Source organism: Gallus gallus, chromosome 11, assembly GCF_016699485.2.
Source record: "Gallus gallus isolate bGalGal1 chromosome 11, bGalGal1.mat.broiler.GRCg7b, whole genome shotgun sequence".
In the NCBI taxonomy this organism is placed as follows: domain Eukaryota; kingdom Metazoa; phylum Chordata; class Aves; order Galliformes; family Phasianidae; genus Gallus; species Gallus gallus.
This window is the reverse complement of record NC_052542.1, coordinates 7971974-7996088: the sequence shown is the minus strand read 5'-3', so window position 1 is coordinate 7996088 and position 24115 is coordinate 7971974. Positions and strand designations below refer to the sequence as shown.

The window sequence follows — 24115 nt, the reverse complement described above, 5'->3', positions numbered from 1 at the left end:
TGCTGCTGAGCTGCCCGGCTCCCCCTGGTTTGTGGCAGCGTGTTGTGGGGTGGCTCTTTGGTGTGTGAGGGGCCTCGGACAGCCAGGCCCCTCTTGGTGCTTCCAGGTGTGGCACCAAGGGCACCACTACAGTTGTTTCAACTTGGAAACGCACTGCAGCACAGCAGGCTGCTTTCTGAGAACAGAATCCTCTGATCTGTGAAATTATCAGCAGTGAGACTGCAGAACAGAACACAGATATTAGTTTATTTTCTTCTGGTTTGTTTTTTTTTTTTTTTCTTTGCGTGTGTGTGTGGAAGAATACTCCCTTACCCTTCAGCATGATTACAGCCCATTTAGCAACAGTTCTTTTTGAATTTCAGACCTATTTTGGAACAGTCATAAGCAAGACGTGTTTCTTTTCAGAGCCCGGTGCAGTCAGTCCAAGGGTAAAGTTTATTTAACAAAAAGCATCGTTCCAGTTGAATGCACATTGTGAAATTACAGGTCCATTTAGAGCAAAATAAAACCAGTGGCAGGTTAGGGTCAGGAAGGAGGATAATGACGTCTGCTGCAAGGAGCGTTCGACAACTGCCTTCACATTTTTAAGTTTCTGTAAGGCATTTTGGCTTTCTTTGTATAGTTATGCAAAGGAATGGAACTGAAAGAAATGTGCTGGATGCTGAAAGCGAGCTTGAGGCTTGTTCAGGCACACAAATTCCAAGCGGAGACATTATAAATGATGTTTCAAATGCCAGCGGATTGCAGAGCTGTGGGCTCTTTCCTCATGTCACGGACGGGGTCAGGTTTGTGCCCCCTGCCCAGGTGCAGCTGCAGGGCTGTGCCCGCCGTGGGAGCCATCCCTGTGGGGTGCCTGTTTGTGCCAGCCTCACATTGCAGCCGTTGTCCTGATCCCACAGAAGCCAACTCCATCCTTTTGGCTCCATACTGCAGCTGTCAAAATGCACTATTCTTTTTAATGGGAAAAAGCTTTTTGTAATAATACTTGAACTATGCTTTGCTCTTGCCACTCTTGCTAAAGCGACTGCCTTCTACTTTGTCTTCCAGGCACTGTGCTTCTGCCCCTGCTCTGCAGGAACCCTGACAGCACCAACACAGTGAAGGAAGGTGAGCTAGAAAGAAAGCCCTCTCTAGAGCCTGGGGGATTACCTGTGGTCCGTTGAGATTACCAAAGAGACCTATAGAGGTTTTAAGATGCTTTGGGACATCGCTTTAGTGTATCTCTGTCTCAACACTACTGAATCCTGCTGAGCCCTGAAAACCTACTTGAAGGAGAAGGTGCTTATGGTTGGCCTTTTCCTATTAACAATATTGATAATGATGCAGTTGTTTCACCTATTGCCTTTCATGTAAAAATCCCAAGCTCCAGAGCTGGCCCCCTTTTTGCTGGCAGCACACTTAGGGTCGCTTCTGGGGGTAGAAAAGGGGAATGTTTAAGTTGCAAGTGAAGATACATTACCTGAAAATGACAGCTCAAGTTGTGCTCCAGCTTGGTAGCGCCCAGAAATTTCTGTAATTTGAACACAGGCAGCCAACAAACAAATCAGTTTGAGCCCTTTTTCTCCTTGAGCATTGAAGGAGGTGTTTCTGCCCGCCTCAAGCACACTTTGGACACGGCACAGCACTCACTGCAGCTCCGCTTCGGGTCCTGGTGCTGCCAAGGGCTGAGGGCTCACAACGGGCTGAGCCTCACACAGGGCAACATGATTTACTAAACTGCTAAGATATTGGGTCAGCCTTGTAAATCATTTTAATTATTTCACTAAACAGGTTGCCGAGATAGATCAATAGAAAATATGGCATTTAGGCTCACAATGCTGCACATTCATTACGGGAATGTAATTATATTAACTGATTTAGGATCTAATAATAACTGAAAATAACAATTTAATGGAAGCCTTCCAATCCTGCACTCTGAAAGCAGGATACAGCTGTACACGAGCTACACATTTTAATCTCAGTCAACTATACGTAGCAATTTTTTGACTCTCAGAGAAACGTCAGTCAAGTGCAAGTAACTTGCAGAATTGCAGCATCCCATCTATTACATTATAATAAAATAGAAACTTTCAACAGCATTTTTACATACTGGCAGGGTCACATGAGCCAGCCACATGAAAAATAAGAAGATGCATCGCAGTATAATAAAGTTATAATAAGCAATCTTGCACACTGGGAGCTATTTTCCACTTGCAATTACCATTGCCTTGAGACTACAGTTTGTGCTGCTGGGCTTAAAGGGTATGTACTTCTCTCAAGATGTTGGGTTTGGTCTGAAACAGCTGAATAAAAATATACTGTGTATATATATGTGAAATATTTACGGAAAGAGCCTAATCTCTCCTGTGCAGTGATAGCCAGGTGCTACCATTCATTAGTCAGGGTCAGCATTTCTCTGTTACAGTTATTACTGTGGCTACACTGAATTTCATTCACTGCGTCCTGGTTTTTGTTAGTGTGCACAGGAGTCACCTGTGCTGTTTAAAGTATTTTCTTTTCAAATAAGCTGTGCACTGTGGCTATTTAATGCCTTAACAGCCATTGACTGAGTATACTGAACCAAGCAGGCATGACTTGGGCAGAATTTAAGCTGCAGTCAGATAGCGCATCTGTGTTACCTGCTCCTTTGAAAGCCTGCAGCCTGCAGATAGGCAGTTGTCACATCAGCTATCTGCACTCTGTTTTGCAGGGGGAGTAAGCTTTTCTTGAAGCGCTCAGGCTAGATAGCATTTGAATTATGCACTTTATCACACCCCAGTTAGGTAGAGATGCACGGCAAAAATCATTATCGGTGAGTTTATTTGGGAAAGCACCTTATTTTGCTATTTGGTTCAGCATACGAAGGAAAAAACCCGCAGCTTTTTCCTGACTTAGAGGAGCTTGTTTTAGAGCAGAGTGAGTTTGAGCCACGGGCAAATTGTGCTTCTCCTGCTTATTCAGCTGTCTCCTTGAGCTGAGCTCCATCCGGCTGTTTTGGGAACACAGGTTGCTCAAATAAAAATAAATGGCTTTGGCACGACCGCAGAAGTGATGTTAGTGCATCCCCTGCACAGCCCGTCAGCTGCCTCCTACTTCAGCGATCCCACTGCAGGTGAGGTTTGGTGTCCGCAGGTAACGGCTCGGTGCAGCCTCCCGCATCACATCCCCTCCTCCCTCACCATTTTGTAATTGCATTCCCAGCTGTAAACAACAGATCAGACAGAGATTTTTCCCAGGCTCTATAAATGCCAGCAGCAACAGCAGAGCTCTGGATAAAGGGAAACGTGCTGTGTGGAACACATGGTGTTTTCATGGCACTGAACGCTGAGCAGCGCTTTCTCTGGTGCTGCTCCAAGAAATGGCAGTGGTAAGGTTTGAATTACCCCTGGGTAATGATCCTAAACTTAGCTGACTTTTCTATGCACATTTATGACCACATTGACAAATGCTTTCTGAACCCAGCAAAGCTCCAGGTATTTGCTTTTGAGATGATTTGTTCTAGTGAAATACTTTAGTCCAGAGTAAGTAGCGTGACACCTATCTAGTTTCAAAATAATTAACTCCTGGGTTAATAAAGGGATTTTATGTTCTTGAAAAATATTGAATTTTTTTTTTTTTAACTTTAGACTTTGTACGCTGTAGCAACTTGAATTCAATTTCATTGGTTCAGTCTTGCTGTTAAATCGTGTTGCAGTTCAGATTCTGACAGGTGCGTACCGTGTGTTTCTGAGCTGTTTGCCTTTGTTTGAGCTCCCGCAGTTCTGGATGCAGAGGTTAGCCTTTGTTCTTCATCTCTCTACATGCTGAAGAAACTGCAAGGTGGCCAAACCAACAAACTCACAACTGGATCAGTGCAGTGGTACGTACTGCATTTTGGATTTTTTTCTGCCTTGTCAAACCCTGCTTACTTCCCTGGGGACTGAAATGCCATTATTATTAATTATTAAAGGAGCCATACAAAGGATTTCACTAAATAAGGAGTTTCACTGCAGACTTCAGTAGGAATTGAAGCTAGCTTGTCCACAAAGCCATTAGCTCAAGCAGCAACTTAACTATAAAGTGAGGTTTGTTTTGACTGGGATTGCAATTAGCATCTTGCTGTGCATTTAACTAACTTGAGATTTCATACCACTGTACTATAGAAGTCGACACCATATCTAAGCACTCCATAAACGGATTACGCTATTATCATTATTTGTAGCAATAAATGACTATTTTTACTGTCCTGCACTGCATTAGCATAAATGAAAGAGAAATGTGACTGTGTCTGGTGAAGATCATAGATTAACTAGTGTTTCTTTAATGAGCTTGTACATTTTCATTGTTGCATCCGATAGCTTTGTCTTTTGCCTGTCTTGCAGCCCTTCTTGACTTTCCTCAAGGCAGTGGGCATCACTGACAGGCACAGTTCAGTCTAGACCTCCACTCAGTACTATTCTTCGTCCTGAGATGTAAATGTGCACCCTGTGTCCTTGCCCAAAGATTTCTTAGCACTCCCAAGCAAGGGCAGTTCCCCAGCTGACACACTGCTCAGCCTAGCTGGGGCAAGGCAAGCTGATTAGGTGCTTCCAGCTTTCCAGAGCTCAGAGCAACGTATGTTCATGTGTGATAAAATAAAAGCGTGGGTTCTTTCGACAGCATCCCAATTCCTGCTGGGAGTCACAGAACCGGTCAGCTTAAGTACAGAAAGCAGGCTTTAAATTCCTCAGGCAGCTGAAGGTGCCTCTAAGATCTAACAGAGGTGGCTTTTCCTTGTGCTTCTGCTGCCTTTGCTGGCTCCACGCTGGGGAGGAGCAGGTGGCTCTCCTCCCAAAACTGCGTGGGATGCTGAGAGGCTCCTGGGATGCAATAGCCACAGCTCCGGGAACCTGGCAGTTCAGCCCCTGCCACCATCCGTTAGTACAGAGGGGATTTGGGTAAGCTGAGAGGAAAATCTGAGTCCTTACTCATCACACTGGTGATGCTATAGAGACCCCAGAGAATTAATTCTCCAGGTCTAACTCTTAGTGCCTTCTCCAGTTCCTCAGAGCAATGACTGACAAAGGCTGCCTAGTGCCATGGGAGGCCACACATCTCAAGACATAACTGAGGTATTGCACCCTTGGTGTTCATTTCTAGGTGCCAGCAACCCAACATGCTGCTCTTCTGGGGGGAGAGGGAATGTGACAAACCCCCCTTCTTACACCCTCTGACAGTGCAGAAGCTCCCATGGGGCCAATGACACATTTTTAGATCTGCAAAGAGCAGCTGATTAATGACACATTGACAGAGTCTGTCACACAGATCACTTCTGACAACTCTGGAAGCACTGAAATGCAGCTGTCCAGGACAAGTAAATAAATTACAGCTTATATGTTAAGGAGAGGCTCTGACATGGAAATTTAAAGCTAAATCTTATGTTTATGGTAGACTAAGCATCTTTGAGTTATTTATTGAGACTTCGTTCATTTAATTTGTATTAAAGATGATTTTACATATGAGATTTAAGGATCATTTTAACAATAACAGGAAGACAAATCTATAGCCAACAACTAGGACAATCCATCAATGGTCCTCTTTGATTCAACTTTTAATATAACTGATATGTTTAGAATGCTGGTAATGACTGTAATTATTATAAGGCTAACAGACAACAAAGGTAAAATAGAAAACTTCAGTTCATTGGTTAACATTGGCATAGAACCTTAGAAAAGGCCATTTTTTCCAGCCATGCTTTGTATTGTTGGTGATCTCATCCAAATTACTTTTCCTGGCTGGTTCTATATACAGTAAAATCCATCTTTTACTTAAGAGACATTGTTGGGTTTCAGAAACGTCACCTAAAAAAGAATGCCACCCTCATTCCTGCCCTGTCAAGCCCAGGGCTGTGCCTGTGGGACGGGCTGTGCAGCATAGGAGGCACCGCAGCCCTGGTGCCTTGCTGGGTTTCTCATAGCCTTACTCCCACTCCCTTCACTTCAGGACCAGGTAATTTTGCTGCGACTGCAGCTCCCGTGTGGATTAAAGCCAAACACCTCCCCTGTGGGCATTTTGCTAGGGAACAAAAACACCAGAGAAGCCCAAAATTGTGAAAAGAAAATCCCACGTCTTTTCCTTCCAGTGAGTATTTTACCATCCAAACGCTCTTAATCAGGAATAATTTGTGTATATTGGTATATTAGTTGCCTCCCAGGGCTTGTAGCATGGTTCCTCCCTTACCTGGTGGTGCAGATGCCCGGGGCTGCAGGGCTGAGTGCTGGCAGAGCCCATCTGCTCCGGGGAAGGAGTGGCCATTGGAATCAGGCAGCGCTTTCACTGCAACTCCATATTCCCACCACACCCCTCCAATCAGTCTTTGCTAAAAAGCATTAATTAGCATTAAACTTTAGCATTTTTGATCCCGTCAATTTTCTGTTCTTTTCTTTATTAAATAGATGTACTGGGGGGAGCTTGACTAATAACCGCCCGACGTTTAAGGATAATGAATCAATGAACTTGGGCAGCCTCTGGCTAAGCATGAAATTTACCGTGTAGTAACACAGGCAGCAGAGGCAGCTCATACATTAAGCAGCCCAGTTCTGACACACAACTCTGGGAGCACGTCATTTATTTACTTAGTAATTCCACATGAGATGAGGCTCCAAAATGTCTTACAGAAGAAAGGCAACAGTAGCACCGTTAGTTTCCTGCACTGTGTGTGCACCCCTTCCCTCACCCGTCCTTCCCTTCCAAGTGTTGCATACCTGGCAGCAGGCAGTTCTGCTTTCTCCTTGCAAGGTCTTGGCATCTTGAGGGTGATCCGTGCGGTGTAAAATCTGCTTTTGTTCCACGTATTTTTGCATGTGCACGGCTCTAACATTAGATCTATTACGCTGTTGTAAATCCATTCATTTTTGTTGAAATCCATTAACTTGCAGTGAATTTATAGCAGTATAACTGTGAGCAAACTATGGCTGATGGCACAGGCTGGAAATATTACAAGGAAAAGTGCAAAGTTCTATTGATTTTCTCTCAGGAAAAATGTGTGTTTCCTTATGATTATATTACAGATGACTCAGCTCTGGCCCCTAGCAGCCATCGCTCACGCTTCCCAGCTCAGCCGTTGCAGGCGTGCTGTCTCCTGCTGTAAGGAGCAGGGCCAGGGGCTGCCTCCCCCCGCTGCCTGGGGACACGGCCAGGCTGCAGCCAGCGCTGGAGGAGCTCCTGCCTGGCTCCGTGCTGGGCTGCTCTGCCTCTCCACGGCTCTGCAGCCCGAGCACTTACTCCTAATCGATTCTGACAGCAGACACCAGTAGGAATGGTGAGATTTATGAAAGAGCAAGAACTGCCACTAGCCTCTGTCCATTAAGGGTACAGCAAAAACTGCCTTTGCCCTTTGTAAATACAATCAGCAGAAGTGAGGCAGCTGCCCTTTTCAGAAGAGCGAGCACTCCCAGGACAGATGTTTCAGCAGAAGCCCTTAACGCACTCACGAGCAGTAAGGTGACCAATTCTGTGCTTCTGTTCCAACAAAAGTTTTCTCATCCCTTTGAGTGCCCCGAAAGACCCAATTGCATACCAGAGTTGCAGCCTCCCTTTTCCGCTTCTTGTTTCCCCAAACACAGACTGGGTGTTGACAAAAAAAAGCTGAATGAAATGTAGAAACCCAGACCCCGAAACCTGGAGGACTCCTTCCATGTGTTTGTGAAGGTCAAGGTGGCTTCTCTTGGCAGGGCTCTCTCTTGTTGAAGTTCTCCTGTTTGCTGGCAATGAGTGATCTCTGCATGTGCGTTCTTCAGTGGAAGGAAAAGCAGCCTATCGCTCTTGTTAGGTTTCTCATCAGAGCCTCGGGTTATTGTTTAGTAGTTCTGAGGTTGTACTGTGAGTGAATGAGAATACAGGAATTGTTATTCCTGCAGCAGCACACAGTTCTGATCTCAGAGAAGAACAATGCTACGCTTAGCTGCAGATTTAATACTTTTTCACCTTCAATATGATTAAGATCAAAAGGACCTCGTTAATTCCACTCCTTTTGCTGTACACAGAACTTCCAGGTTCTGTCACGTGCCTACACAGGTAACAGTCTACAGTACGAGGGGAATGACAAATGCAACGTAATGCATTTCCTCCCAGGTTTTCTGCAAAGCATGCAGTATGCAATTCAGGAAATAACACAGCCTGTTAGCGATGAAACAGAAGTATCAGGGCAAAGCAGTTGATCTCATTACCAACAGACCATGCTGAGGTACAGTCAAAATGAATAAAAGCATCACTGTTCACTCCTAGACAGGCTCTGCAACTTCAAGTTTCAGCTGTTTATTCAGAGCAATTTAGACAGATGTGTTTCTTCCTCTTGTGGAAGAATTTGTTAGGGTTCTTTCTCTTACGAGGAAGACAGCTCACTGAGAAATACTTACTGCCCTTGAGAAAAGGCAGCAGTGATGAGCTCACCAGGACGCACAGTTCAAACCTGCGCAGGTTTCCCTTCCATCACCAGCCGTTACTCAGCTCAGTGCTGCTGTGACATGGCAGGCTCCACACAGAGCCCTGCCTTCAGCAGCTGTCCTTGAACAGGTTTCCAGACAAGAGTTAAATGCGGGAGTTAATTGTGGCAGGGACCGACACCCCAGTCTCTTTTTCTACCTGCCTTTTCCTCTCACACTGAGGAATGCTCACCCTGCCCTGCACACATGGGAAGGATGGAGCACGGCACCATCTCACACAGGCACTCCCAGCTTGCAGCAGATATCTCCCCCACGTCCTTCTGTACAGCACTTCTGCTTTGGTGAGACGATGATGGATTATTCCCCAATCCAGAAGATACAACAGGAATTAAGAGGATAAAAATTCTTATCAAAAATTTTATCGCCTGCTGATCCCTACGGTGAGTGCCCCAGAGCAGGAGGGCTTCTTGTTATCACAGTGCAGCAGCACACGGGGAACACGGACGTGTTTTGGTCTCACGCTCGGTGAGGCGCGGGCAGCACAAGTCCCTCACCATGACTGGCAGTCATGCAAATCAGAAACTGAAACCCCCCTCCTACCCTCTCCTAGAAGGGGAGCACAAGCTGAGGCAGCCAGCACACATCCCGCTTTTGCTGCATGCCTTCTGCTGACGGTCCTGCTGGCGCTGTAGGTGTCACTTCACCACTTCCACAATTAAGGTCCTTTCTAGAATGCCACATAAATGACAGGGTAAGAATCACAGTCAGACACAGGAGCTTTCAAAGTGCTTCAATAAATTCAGCTAAGGATTGTGATTGCTAAGAAAAAATATACAATTACGTAGCCTTAAAAAACAGAATATATTTTAAACCAATACTGGAACAAAGTCTGGGTGTGACAGAGTTCCAGAAGAACTTACTTACTTACCTTGGCAGGGTCGGGCTGGCACATACAGCTGTGTGCCAGCTGCACTGTGTGCCCCAGGTCACCACCAGCCCACAGCAGGACACAGCTGTACTGTGCCAACAGCCGGCAGCACACACCGCGTGGTGCACCCCTTCCCATTTTCTGTGCTGTGACATGCTAGGGAGTGGGACGCAGCCACAGGTCCTCCTCCAGAGCACCAGGAAAGTCACACACGGCTGCAGAAACTTTATTTCAAAATCTTTTTATTCAACTGTTATTCAGCAATATACAATACAGTTTATAAACAAATGTCTTACCTTGTTTCCAATCTTCATTTAAAAATAAATATTATTGACAGTGCCTATTAATTATGGTAAGATGTACCTTCTCAATTAAAATGTCTCCAAAAGAAATAATTTAATTAAAAAAAAAAAAAACAGAAAAAAAAAAGAAAAAGGAAATTCAGAAAAACTAAAACACAATCTACTAAAAATATTTCCTTTCTTAGGAAGGGTTCTGACCCAGCATCTTCACACACTGTCATCAAGATAACTGCTCAACAGTTCGTGCAAAATGAGGAGTCTGAAGAGTCGGAGGAGAGGTTTAGAAAAGAAAAATATTACATTGAAGTAGAGAAGCCATAGGTGCCGTGCACAGAGCAGGGCCTCACACCATACAGTCTGGAAACTAGATGCATTATTTTTTGTGGTTTACCTTCTGTGACATTCCCCAAAAGTATGTTTTTCCCCTCGTGTAGAATTTATCATGCTTCTTTCAGTCTCTTTCTGTCCATCCTTCCAACCGTGGGCCATGTTTTGTCAGGGGCTTGTCCTGTTCTTAAATAGGTTCCTTTTGTTTGGCTGAGGAGTAGTGGAGGAAGCAGTCCATCAGTGGTTTACTAATAAATGTACAAGCTTATGCAGTATTAACAGGAACACGTATAGGAGTGGATCTGTAGCATAAATAGGTCCTGTGCCTAGAGAAAGAGACAAGGGAAAGAAGGAGATTTTATTTTTTATCTTTTCCAATATAGAAGATTAAACGCAGGAGAGAAATACAGGAAGATTTATTTTTATCACATCAGAGCCAGGGGTCAGAAGCTTAATTTTAATAGTAAAACAGCATCCTCAAGCTATCCAACTCTAATAGCTTTCTCTTCCCCCTCCCAAATCTAACTCCACTTAGGTCATTTCATTATGCATCACTAATGGTATGCCTAAACTTGGCTGCGGCCAACTTACCAGCAATTGAGATTGCTATAAATACACCTTAATCTGGTATATAGTTTCTTGGGAAATGACAGGTATCAACCACCCATTATTTTAAAGGGAAATGACAAATGCTGCAGCCGTACTCCTTGATTAACGGGACGCGAACCCATTTCATTTGGAATGGGAACAGCAAGACCTTGACATCTTCTTTACCTTTTGTAGGAAAGAGCAGAATTTTAAATTACAAATGTGCACAGGAGCTACAGAAAAACAGAGGTCAGATGTGAAACACATCCGTTACAGTCATTTTGTCCTAACGGAGGGATTGCTCCCACTCCTATGAGGTAAGCTCATGTGACAATGATGGGGTGCAGGGCAGGGCAGCAGTGGCACACTGCAGGCGGATGGTGCAGGTAGGGCAGGCACCCACGCCTTTGCTCATACCAAGAAATGCCATCAGAGTCCGTGCTGCAGCTGAGCAGGCTGTACCTGCCTCCTATCTGCTTACGCTAAAACATTTGCTCTGTTCTTTTTATTTTCTGGTTACCTCTGCCAAAGAGAGAGGAATTTACTTTGTACCGCTGTGGTCCAGCCTCTCTCACCAGTGCAGAAAGCTGAGCCCTGGGGCCAGGTGCACAGCTCCAGCTCTGCTGGCCATGGTGAGGCCCCAGCACCGACAGAGGTCACGCAGGGCAAGCATAGCAGAACTCCCAAGTTCTGCTCCCAGCTGTGCCATCCTGCAGCAGTGCAGCAGGACAAGAGGTTGCTGCCATTCACTCCCCCAAGTCCCGCTGAACAGACAGATGAGCCTGGACTGATCCACAGCCACAGGTGATTGGGTCCCCAAGTGCCAGTAAGTGACACCTTTCACAACTTGCAACATGGAGTTGCACATATGGTTGTCACCAAGACTGTGACGCGACAGCAGACAGGGCTGCACACTGTGACTGATGCTTTGTGTGGCCTTGGGCTGCTTCCACCAGGGTGAACACAGAAGCAGGAGCTCAGCTGCAGCCTCACACCACGGCCAGCATGAGAGCTGCGTCAGGGCAGCCTGCACACTGAGACCAGAGTGCCCAGCACCCAAAGCACAGACAGCCACCCAGAAAAGTGACCTCAGAACCACTTCCCAATGCACTGAAGTTATTAATTTTTTAAGTGCTCAGTATCCTTGAAAAAGGAATGAGGCCACTTCTGTTTAGGAAACTCACCTCAGGGACCCCAGTGCAAATACCTCACAGGTTTGGTCTCATGGAGACGAAAGTCTCTCAGCTGTGGCATGATCAAAGGAAATACCTCAAGAAGTTCCTGAGAACACCACTGCTCGGCTCACTCACTGCTCAGGCCGCCTCATACATATGCCTCACCAGCAGAGCTGGAGTATTATTATCCAATATAAAAACCAGCTCGTTGTGATGTGGTGTGCAATTGCGGAACTCGAGAACTGTCCCCATAGTGTGCTATCTCATAGACACCTAGACTGCGTAGAGATTATTTAGTTATTAAGGTTTTAATTAAATCCTCGCATGCAGACACATGTGGCAAAGGGCTGCCTACTTAGCAACAGCAGGTTATTAAGATGAATACGGGGTTTTTCTTTTTAAAGCTGGAAATCATTAACAAACACAATCAACTCAGGTAGCTGAAGCACCTAGTACGTTCTTGGAAAAAATACAGCAGTGTGTGCAGGAGCACAGCAGCTGCTGAAGCTCGTGGTTTCTGCTCGTGTTCCTGGGCAGCACGCTGGACAGACCACCACACTGGACAGACCACCACCAGCCCCCACGCTTGCTCACTGCTCAGATTTGCCCTCACTGCCACAGAGCCCAGCCCTGAGGAGCTGAGTGCGGGGAGGTTCTGCCCTGGAGACGGCGGGCAGGACAAGCAGCCCCTTCCTGCACCAGGAGGGCGATGCAGCAGATCCGATCCCGGCAGTGAGCGCTCAGACCACTGCTGCTGGGATGGAGGCTGCTGCCAGTAGCAGTGAGCCTTCCCAGCATGTTTCACATCTGTCCTCTGCTGCAAACAGAACGTTCATTGAAGCAGCAGAAGCTGTGAAATGAGTAACAAACCTCTTTAGACATCTCTGGACTCTTCAGAGGAGGGAAAACACGTCAGGAGCCTTCATAGCACTGTATTTCTTTAAGTACATCTCCATATTTGCAATGCTGCAGTGCCCCATCTCTGTTTCAGACCTGCCATGGGCAGCAGCTAGCAGACTTCTGGCAGGCAGGACATCACCTCATGGAATACACAGCAGAGCACCACCTGAAGGGTGGCAGTGTGCACACAAACCACTGTGCCCAGCTGCTCCTCGCACACCACGACTCTGTGCAATTCCCTTTGCTTCCCTATCACCGGTGCAGCACACCAGACCCAACCAACTGCCCACATCCCAACACAACCCTGAGACAAAGTGATTTCTGGTGACGCGGGCTGCAGCCCGGTGCTTTGCAGGGCACGTGGCTCTGCTGGTGTGCTCTTCAGGGAAGGATCTGAGCTCTCAACTCGAGCAAGAACCTTGCAAGGCCAGTCAGCCTTCCACAGCCCATGTCTGCTAACACAGCATCTCCAAGCACAGATCGGATCTGCTCCTCTGGCACACATGGACACAGCTGCAAATACTATGCATTTATTTCTACGTACATGAATGCTACCTAGCCCCATTATCTTTCCTTAGAAACATACAGTTAATTCACTAACGTATTCTACAATTCTTAGGATAAAACCTTAAAAACAAACCTATCTGCACCACACAGAGAAAACTGACTGGAGAGGGCTGAAGGTGAAGGCCCATCTTCTGTTTTCGAGTCTGACACTACAGGATATCTGAAGACAGAGTGCTTATTCACAGACTGCAGTCGCTGACATGACAAACCCATAAGTGCAGCCAACACATCCCCATTTCCAAGCTCACGGCACAGCTGCAAGCACAAGCCCAGGTTGGTCCCTCAGCGCTACCCCCATGCTGAGGACAGTGAGGGCAGCCTGGCAGAAGCCAGCATCCCTGGTGCTGAATTTCCACCAGCCCTGCGCCTGCCCACCACTGCAGTGAAGGTCTGGCCATAAGTATTTGCTCAAACCTAAATGCCGTAAGGACCCCTTTCTTCATGGCAAAGCTGAACTTGGGTTTTTCAGCACACGACTCCAGTCACGCTGCGTGCTGCCAGTTGCTCAGGAAGAAAGCTGCACTTGTGTAAGGGGGGAATTCCCCTGGAAACACTAAGGAACAGAACCTGGCATAATGGGCTCTCGCAGCTCAAGTGCTCTAACGACCATCATAAAGCTGAAGGGCTGCAAAGGACACCAGGGGAGGGCTGTTTGTATCGGAATGGAAAGCAGCGTCAGTCACAGCACACCTGCCACCCCAAATCACGTCAGCTGTAGCTTCGTGTACCAGCGTGGTTTAAATCTCAGTGCACAACTAAGAATTAAGGCAAAAATTATTCTTTCTTTCTCTTTTGCAGAAATTGCTGCTACTTTTAAGCTACATTCTCCATCTTCTTAACATGGCTGCAGAACTGGAGTTCAAAGACTGGTAACAGAATCTCAGTGGTTAAATCAAAGTGAAACGTATTGTTACTAATTATTTTATAACAGTTATTCCTACTGAACACCAATGACAAGGTTTGTTTTTTTCCATGCCAATTCAGTGTTACTGTGCTGTAATACATTGGGCAGCAAAAGCAGACACACAGGACTGTAGAATTCATCCGCTCTGAACACCAGGAGAACTGTCATTAATTTCTCCCTGTGCAATTAACCTGAACCACTTTCATGACGGCTCGCATTGCTTATGAACAAGCCGGACTTCGTGTCCTCAGTTCTGCTTTTAATGCCTCAGTGGAAGTTTAGACTTCAGTTAATATGGTGCTGCATTTGCAGATGTAAATAAACAGAAGGTGGAGTTGATCCCCAGGATCTGGACGTGAGACCTGACCCACATTTGAGAACAGAGAGCCATTCTTCAGAGACTTTACATCAGGAATACGGTTATTTACAGACTACAAGCACTTAGAAAATATTTAGCTTATGCTTTGAATATTGATGTGACGGTGGGTTTTTTTTTCCCCCTTCTGCAGGCTTATTTATTACTATACAGATTTACAATTTTGCTTTTAAATTATTTATATACACATGGCTCAAAGGGAGAGTCTACCACCAAGGAGAACAATAACAAATAGTTCTGTTCGTGGATGGTGAATTGCTCCTTGGCATCACTCATCCTTCTTTTGGATTTACAACATAATAACATTTTACTGTAGTTTTCTATTTAATAATTTGTTTTGCGTGAACATTCATCAAAGTTTGACTTAAAGCAGTTCATCCAATTGAAAACAATCATTAATTAACCAACTGCCTCGTGACACACGTTAAAAATGGGATGATTCTACTCGCTATATTTCACCAACGGCCAAAACAGTTTCCAGCTGTTCCCTATTTTTCTTCCCAGAATCTGAGCAGACCTTTGGCACGTCTTTCTGAGATGGTGGCAGGACGCAGGGGCACATTTCACATAGAGCTGAAAGGTCTGTTTGCCTTCAACTATGATGTAACGCCTAAAATTTGAGTGGAGCTGGGACCCTGGCTGGTAGCATCACCAGGCATGTCTTTGTACTGCCTTCCATGCAGGAACAGCCCACTTCCTTACACCGGCGTTCAATTAAATCCCTCCAACCTGGCATTTGTTTCAGAGGTCAGAGACCAAACTGACCATAAAGACTGATTTATTCTCTCAGTCTGGAGTCTTCAAACTGTGCTTGACAGAAATTCTTTGAGAAGCTGCCCGTAATGTCTTGCACCTGTGGAAGAAATAGGAGTTTTCTATGGGCTATGGGTCAGGGATCATTGCATGCAGCAGCCCCCTGGGCACAGCACATTCTCTCACCAACGTAAATTTGGAGCGCTTCCACCGAATTGAATTTACCAAACTTCGGGGCTAAGAGCTACTTACAAGTTTTTCTAATTAAAAAGACACCATTATTAAAGTCACCACACACTTTCTGAAGTGAAGAGACAATAAGCTGCACCGCATTGGAATTACTGCACAGTTTGAGACTTGCTCTTTCAGGTGCACCATCCTGACGTGCTGCGTTCCTCACCATGCCATCATTTCACATCTTTCCCATCACACCAGCTGTACCACCTGCCTGCCCCCTCTCTTCTGACACCCACTACTGTATGCAGACCTCTACATAGAAATGAACTGCCAAAATATCCCGTAAGTGACAGCTGCTCCTAATTCTGCAAAGTCTCCAGGTTTAGGTAATTCAAGTGAGATTTGTATTTTCATTGGGAGTGTACAGCCCTCGTGGAATGAACGTGATCTGACACCTACCTGTACCCGTATCCGCGTAGCTGCTGACTGAACAGTGCCTGTGCAGGGAATGCAGCACAGGCTCAATAACTCTAAAGAGACTGCAGCACAACACCCATTTCCAGCACCGGTAGAAAAACAAGGATATTTCTGTAGCAATTCTTTGTAGCAGTCTGGTTCTTAAGTTTCTTTGTTCTTGTTACATCTGTGCAAAGCCCATCTAGGATAGAAGTTCAGTGTTTCAGTGGTAATCCACGGCACAGGTGGCAGGGATGGCACGAGAACTGCAGCGCTCAGAGGCCTGACAGCGCTGTTATGGAGCCCAGGGGAATCCTGTTTAGTTGTGAAACAGCCTTTCCCAGCAACTTGGGAGCTCCTGCTGACATGCTTGAGCCCTCTTGAAGACCCCGAAGCCCCTGCCTTAACAACTGTATGTAAAACAGGTCACATACATCATGCAGTTACAGACGAGTTAGAAAACCAAAATCAGACTGCAAGGAGAAGAGTGTGGCAATGCAAGGAAATGATGCAGAAAGCAAAGTTTGGTTCTGATAGGAAACTGAAGAAAACCATTTCTGCTGCAGTTTTGATTTCCTCAAGTCCTGCAGGGCTGTGCTGGAAGCCAGCCTGCGAGTGCCTGCGGGACAGGAGCCGGGTCCGTGCTGCTCATGGCACTTCAATTACTCAAGTGGATTTTGGATCACGTTAGAGCCCATTTCAACAGAACCGCATTAAGGCCACTAACAAACAGAAGGAGCACTCCTTTCCCTCAGCGTTCCCACTTCCCTTCAGTAGCAGCCAAAGCCCCGCAGAGCTGCCAGTCTTACTGGTGCTCCTGAAGCCCCCGTGCCATGACCAAGGAGCAGAGGTGGCACACTGACTGCTGATGGGGCAGCAGCCAGGCTGGGTCATGTGGCACCACATCCCCAACTGCACAGAGCTTAATTTCTCTCTGAGAAATTAAGGAAGAGCTTCACAAAAACACCTGCACTGATTTATAACGAGCTGCAAAAGCTGCTACAGACTGCGCCAGGGCAGAAGATGAAGGTGCTCTGAATACTGAGAAAGAGTCATTTATTCTATATAGATTATAGAGCCTAAATCCTTTATATTGGTCTGAATGTAAATAAGCCAGTAGTTTTCCTCTGGTGACATGCAGCTGGTCTCTACTTTGTCGCACATTCCTATAAACACATTTCTGCCTTGCTATCTGTGATCTCTGCTCAGTGGGAAGTAAAGACACCAAATATCTGATTAATTGGACCTGAAACGTGCAACTGTGAATTTGTTTCACTCCTGAATTTCCCGCACCTCCAGGATCTGAACCCAACTGAACAGAACCGAGTACCATTAATTTACTCCTTGGCACTTGAATAATGGGATACAACATTCTTCGTAATGTGATTAGGTGAAAAATGAATTTTGAGCTAAAACATGCAGAAAAATAACTAACTGCATTAGTGGTAGCTGAGCAGTAAATCAGCATCCAGCCCTGCACATCCTTCTTCAGCACTACGATGGGAGCAGTTCCACCGCATCCCAATGCAACAGCCAACAGCAAAACCACAACTCAGATTACCCACATCACGAGGCTGACTATGAGTGCTGGGGTTGAGGTTCCAGCCATTGAGTGTCAAGCCTGGGCCGCATTCTCAGGTTTTTCATTGTAAGCAGGGGAACCAAAAAGCCACACTGCATAAAGCGTGCAAGCTAAGTAGTAATGCAGCCACGGACTTCTGAAAGTCAACACTTCAAGACTTGGAATAGAGACCACAGTAGATGGAAACCACGTATTTCACGTTCTGTGGATGTGACGCCAGCTGTAAATATCTGCAACCCCAAAGTAAAGAGCAAGATGTGATAGTTCTCACTTCACTGTTCTCAGAGTATTTCTGAGTTGAGTGGGATTAGCAGCAAGCTGCCAATACAGCTGCAATTCTCATTCCAATCAGAATTACCGAAGCTAAGCAGATCCAAGTGCAGAATATCTAAGGATTTTTTTTTTTTTTAAACAAAAAAATAACCTTAGCTCTGTTCTTTAAGTACAGGCTAGATAAGTCTATTAGCAGAGAACACAGTGATGCAAGGAAAAATGCTGTGCTGAGAACATGTCCCAGAAAGCAGCAGAGCCCATCACCTGTACCGAGGGATGGCCTTTTTGCTGGGTGCCAGCAGGGCGTTGTGGGTGTCCCTCACAGCTGCACAGCCCCTGCCAACCTTGCACACTGCCAGCTGGCAGCTCAGTGGAGGTACTGCCATGCCCTCGGCCTCAGGGAGGTACAACTTCACAGCCTCAGCCAGCAGGGGAACAACTGTGGATGGGGGATATTCTTCTGGGCCTCCTTGTGTGTAAGCTCTCAAGCTCCTAGGCCTGAAAGGGATTCGGGTTATAAATGTGATTTTAAAATGCATTAAGTCATCCAAACAGTAGGGGAACCTTAGGCGTGATCAGCAGGCAGAGAAACAACGGACAGAAGATGATGTCTGTTAGGGGCGTTCCGGAGTGCTCGGCCCCAGTGCAGCCACCCGCACACAGCTGTGTGATGCTGCAGCTCCCAGCAGCACTGTGCCACTGCACACAGCCCAGCAGCTCACCGCCCCGACGCCGGGCACAGCGACCCGCACTCAGCACTCACGCTGACTTCTCCGTGGAGCACAGCTGCTGCCCTGCCAAACTGCTGCTTTCCAGCTAATAAAATTGCCTCCCAGCTGATAACAGCCTGGCAATATAAAATACTCGGTTGTTAACCGCTGTTGTGACAAATAATACCATTCCACTGACAACTCTGTTTTTTCCAATACAAACCTACTCGAACTATTTATTATTGACAAAGGGCACTGCTCTGCCATTATCTAATTTTAAAAGACACAAAATAAACAGCGGTAGCAAACCTGCCAGCACTCTCTCTGCTTTAGCAAACTAAATCAAACCCCTCTTAATGCCGGCAGTCCCTTCAGATCCTGGAACGTCACCTCCACGGGACCACGGCGAGACGCAGCTCCTGCAGCAGCTCCTGCCTTGCTGGCTTTTCAGCTACAGACCATTGCCAGCAATGGCCTTCTCTAAACTTGTTCCTCTGACACTGCCCCGACGTTCCTTTGTGCGGTGACTGCTGGGCGCAGCACTGGAGCATCACAACACAGCTCACGTGTTAGATTATATGCCAGCAGAGCTGCATCCCTGGTGGTGAAGATGTAACAGTGACTGCCTGTCTCACCACTGACACAGCCTGCTGCTGGCACTGCACCCTCAGACTCCATTTTGCCAGGGCTATCTAAGAAACCCAGTGGTACATGGATATTCCCATCCAAAATGCCACGCAAGACGACACACAGGTGCACACAGCTTTCTTCATATCAACTTCAGCTTTTCACTCACAAGTGAATCACCTTGTAGCAACATCCAAAGCAGCATTAGGCACAGCAGCAACGTTCATGGGAACGACTTGGAATGCCCCTTTCATTACAGTCAGTCATTTCGTTCTTTAACATGTTCTCATCTGTAATTTGAATACACTGGAGAAGTTCAAACAACGCTCACATTGCTGCCGGGACACCACGCAGGCTCTCACAGAATGGGTCGGTGCAGTTTGTCCCATCCCTCTGGGGAAATAAAATGCAAACTACTCAAAGGAGATGACTCAAATAAACTGCACTGCCCCCCTTCAGAGCCAGCCCAGCACAGCCCGGTTCTGCCCTTCGTACCGAGGTGATGCTGCTGCACTTTGTGCTTTTGTCCAGTTCAAGAATCACTCCATACTGCACACACACAAAAGAAGATATTTGACCTCACTTGTCCTCAAAGGAGTCTAATTTGCCCAGATATTGAAGTGCTAGTGATGTGTGTTTAATGAGAATTCTTTTTGCGTGTTTATTATCCAGTGACATTTAGGAGGTCAGCCCGATAACTCAGTTATGGTGCTCTGTTCTGCTCCTTTATTTAATACAAAGGAAGATGTGAGCGACCCAGGTTGCGTTGGTCTACAAACAGCAGCGGTGTGTGAGCTCACAGATGGTCTCACGAAAAGCACAGGGGGAGCAAAGGAGACCCAGGCAGCGCAGGGCTGGGAGGTGCAATAGAGCAGATTTCCCTTTTGGGCTGCGTTGTGCCAAGTGTACCCATCAAACAGAGCTGCCCCGGCTGCTCCTCCAACCAGCAAACACAGCCACTCACCTTCTGACAAACCCCGGAGAGCCCCGGACCCGAACTCAGTGACAGCCGATCCCAACTCAGCCACAGCCTTCCGGCAGCTCCTCATCCTCGAGGAACTGCGCCTCTGTTCCTGTCTCTGCAGCACAGCAAAACGCACCTGCTGCTCCCCAGCCGAGTGGAAGCCCAGTAACTGCAGCACTCCCAACAAGGTCTCCAGCCTCAGCTGGGTGTTCCAAGCACCACCAGGAGCCGCTCCCACACGGGGACTGCGGAGCAGGGCTGGGCATACTGTTATCCCCATACCGGGCCCAGGAGCTGCCCTCCTCTGCTGCAGGCATGAAAGGCTTTGTGGGGGCGGAGGGGAGAGGGATGAAGCAAAGACTTACTTCCTCCCTTGCTGTGAACATTTCATCTTTGCATAACACATGAGTTTCTCTGTGTCCTTCCGAGAGCACTCCAAGCATAATGAAGCACAGTTCCTTGTTTCACACTCCCATCTTTGTTTGCTTTATTTAAAGCTTTCACTTCACAGCTTTGTGGCTGGAGATCAAACAAATAAAAGGGAATTTGGAAGCCGCACCATCTGATCTGCATTCTGCTCAGAAGTTAAACTAAAAGTTGCCCCCAGCCAATACACAGCACTCATTTTGGAGACCGTTTGGCAGCATATACAAGCGCTGCTCCCAAAGTAATGCCTCCTGTTTCATTACATTGGCCCCCGGCATCAGAGGCGGGTGGTGGTGGTGTGGCAGTAGAGGCTGAACCTTCCCAGCAGCATTCCTTTACGTGCTGTGGCTGTGCGACAGATGGCAGCAGAGGGGCACTGACAGAATGGCGTCTGACACGGGAGCGTGGATGAAGCAAAGGAGTGTCACTGCAGTCCTCCATGCAGAAAAGAGCTGCACCCACTGACATTCATCGATGTTTACTGAATGCCTGCAGAGACCACACGGTGGGTGTGAGCACAGCGAGGGGTGGGGGCTGCGTTCCAGTAGTGGCAACAGTGTGTCACCTCCATTGGTACAGCTCTTGTTCATCGCTGACAACAACACACAGCTAAGGGTGGTGACTGTGTTGAACAATAGTGCCCATAGCTGAGAACGTGCTCTATCAAACAGTGTTATTGTGTTCTTCCTATCTGCTGCAGTTTCCATGGAAATAAATAGGAGGCACTACTTTCAGAGCGACCTGATGCAGCCCGTTTGCCTCCCGGAAGGGCAGTATAAAGCACCTGTTTGCTCTATCGCTATCAGATAACAAGGACCGACTCCTGAATTCAGAGCCTTGCTCATACTTAGGAGATTTGCAATCACAGCTTCCTATTTATCTCACCACCACCCACGTGACGAACCCACTCCTCCTCCGGGGACACAGCTCAGCGATGCCCCTCCTGCTATGCACTACGAACACCTGGCGAGCTGCAGGCACCACGTGCAGCCCTTCACTTGCCCACCGGCCTCGCTCCCTACAGCCCAAGATTAAATGTGCATACAGGTATTTCAATGGAGAGTTACATTTTCCCTTTCATTTAGGAGCGCTCATTCTCTTAGGGCACACAACACAACAAGTTTACCAGCAGGCTCTGCCTCCCTGCAGGAAGCGCTGGGTTTCCCATCAGCCCGCCTTACTGGCAGAGGGGCAGTGATCTTCTCCAGCCGCACGCGATCACAGCACTGACGTTTTATGCTGTAACTTCAACAGAGAGCACTACTGGAACAGGCAGTATTCCCAGCATAGTGGGCAGTCTCAGCTCGGATCTGTTCCCTTGCGCACTATGATGTTACCGACCGCTATTTTTTCTTAAACCAAATGCACTATTGGAGCACTTGTCCCACACTGCGGGTTTTCCATCTATGGTTTGGTCCATCAGGTGGGACTCCGCTCTTTAGGACATCTTGTTGACAGATATGTTGATTCTGATCATTTCACGCTTCAATCCCACACGACAATGCAAAGAATCACCTTTCCCCACACAGCACACACGCTGGGGCTGAAGCCAACAAGAGCACACCTGAAAGCAGCACTTTGCCTATAATCACGCTGGAATACAGCACAGAAGAACCCTACTCTGCTGCATTGAGCACATCGTGTAGGGCTCTGCTGCAATGGAAAGAGGATCAGACCCCAGTGAATCAGGGACACGGCAGCCAGTGCCACGCCACCGGCTTTGGCAGAGCCTTCATCACCACCAGCAGCAGACCCAGCACTTCAGCCCGCTTCTGCTTCTGTGCGGAGGAAACATCCCTGCGTGCAACCAAAGGGCTTAAAATGCTGAAGGCTTCTGAGTAACAACGTGAGGTGATTCAGTTCCTACACCCAGACGTGCAGCACTGAGCTCAGGCACACCGCGGTGCTGTGCACACATACCGGGCACATCCAGCACAGCACCGGGCCCTGCAGCCCCACCTGAGCAGACAGCCGCTTTCACCCCACGGTCCTCTCTATAGGAAACACACACTACAAACACACTGCTTTCATAGAGCACGCGGCAGTAACACCAAAGGAGCCGCCTCTGCAGCGCAGAGGACAGCAGGTGCTGCTCTACACCTTACTTTGCTGCTCCGAGCTTTCCCAGAGCCCCACACTGTACGCAGCTCCAGCTTTACCACTGTGCAGCCCGCACCATCGCTCTCCACCTGGGTACCCCACAAAATGCTTTCCTACATTCTGCCACCTCGTTCGCCGCTTCTTATCTCTCCGTTACCTCCACCGCCGACCGTAACACCGGTGTTTTATTTGCAGCATTCAACGCAGCCCAGACCCGTCCCCAACGCACGGCGCGGTGTGCACGAGCCGCCAGCCGGGGCTGGGCAGGCAGAGCCTCGGGGCCGCGGATCCCCGGAGAGCCCCAGCAGAGCCCTGGGGGGGGGGGGGGGGGGGGGGAAGAGGACAGGGAGATGCGAACCGGCGCCGGGCTCGGAGGAGGGGGGACGACAGCTCCTTCCTGCATGAGAACGGCTCGCGGCACCGCGTTTAACTGCCCGCGGTCAGCGAGTTCCACAAAAGGAAGGGGAGCTCCGGGGTCACCCCCGGGTCCCGTAAGCGCTCAGGAACGCTCGCTTTGCTCTGCACGTGACACCGCAACGCACAACTCCTGCGTGAGAAACAGCCCGAGTTCTTCGGGCACGGCAGAAGGCCGCCCCCCACCGCCATCAGCACGAAGGACGGTACGGCGGCCCCCCGCAGCCGCAACGCAGCACCGGCACCGGCACCGCACCGCCGCCTCCGGCGCTCGCCCGCAGCGGATCCGGGACGGCTGAGGTCGCGGCCGTCCCACGCCCCGGCCCCTCCCGCGCAGCCCCGCGCCTACCTGAGCCGTGCTGCTGCTGCAGGATGGCGGCCCGCCCCCGGCCCTGCCCCTGTCCGGGCGGCGGCGAGGCCGAGGCGGTGGCGGCGGCGGAGGGTCCCCGCTCTCCGGGGGGCGGCGGCGGGCGCTTTCCGGGCCCGGGGCCGGGCGGCGGCGTGGCTCTGCCGGCGAGGCCGTGGCGGCGGGGGGCCGCCCCGCTCTGGATGTGGGACACCGCCTCGGCCGCCTGCACGTCGGGCGGCGCGAAGCGGGACAGGACGCGCAGCAGCGCCTGGGCCTTGTGCTCCTGCGTCTCGTCGTCGCTGTAGTCCGCCACGCGGCACTCGTAGACGCCCTCGTCCTGCCGCCGCACGCCCGACAGCCGCAGCCGGTGCGAGATGTCGTTGCCCTGCACGCGGACCGTCTGCAAGAGAGCGGAGCCTCAGCTGCGGCGCCGGCCCCGCCCCGCGCCCCTCCACCCCCCTCGGCGGCGAGCTGCGCCGTCCGGCCCAGCGCTGGGGTGACGGTAGCAGCCGCCGGGCCCCCCCCACCCCACCTCCCGCCCTCAGGGAGCGGCCGCCACGCCGTGGCCGCACCGGACGGCGGCGCCGTCGCCGGGCCGGGCACAGCGGGCGGTGCCGTCGGGGCGGGACGGGAAGGGGTGCGCGCCGCGCCCGCTGCACTTACGCTGATCTTCGTCGCGTCTTTGTTCGCCACCTGAGGAACAGAGAAGAAGAGAGGTCAAAGCCCGCCCCGGCGGCACGCGGAGCGGCGCTCCCTCCCACCCCGCTACTCGGACGAGTAGATCCGACGTTCCCCGCCCACGGTACGGGGGAAGGCAGAGCCCGGCCTGCCCCGGC

The 24115-nt window shown here is 48.9% G+C and overlaps 1 protein-coding gene and 1 long non-coding RNA gene across 8 annotated transcripts in view; one reads left to right on the top strand and one right to left on the bottom strand.

Moving 5' to 3' along the window:
- The window catches only part of LOC101749699, a 37527-nt gene extending 19841 nt beyond the window's left edge, over positions 1-17686 (top strand). For 2 of the 3 annotated variants that reach the window (XR_005839095.2, XR_005839094.2), the window contains exons 3-6: positions 1048-1107; positions 2941-3091; positions 3739-3838; positions 10722-17686. This is a non-coding gene — a long non-coding RNA (uncharacterized LOC101749699). The remainder of the gene's footprint in view (positions 1-1047; positions 1108-2940; positions 3092-3738; positions 3839-10721) is intronic. The other variant, XR_006931253.1, reaches the window with a different exon arrangement.
- Positions 9535-24115, bottom strand: part of VSTM2B (V-set and transmembrane domain containing 2B) — a 183433-nt gene continuing 168852 nt past the window's right edge. For all 5 annotated transcript variants that reach the window (XM_040645954.1, XM_025154297.2, XM_015292425.4 and 2 more), the window contains 3 exons: positions 23943-23972; positions 23280-23679; positions 9535-10264 (listed from right to left, as the gene is read on the bottom strand). In XM_040645954.1, coding sequence (XP_040501888.1) covers positions 10176-10264; positions 23280-23679; positions 23943-23972 — 519 coding nt within the window. In that variant the 3' untranslated portion in view covers positions 9535-10175. The remainder of the gene's footprint in view (positions 10265-23279; positions 23680-23942; positions 23973-24115) is intronic.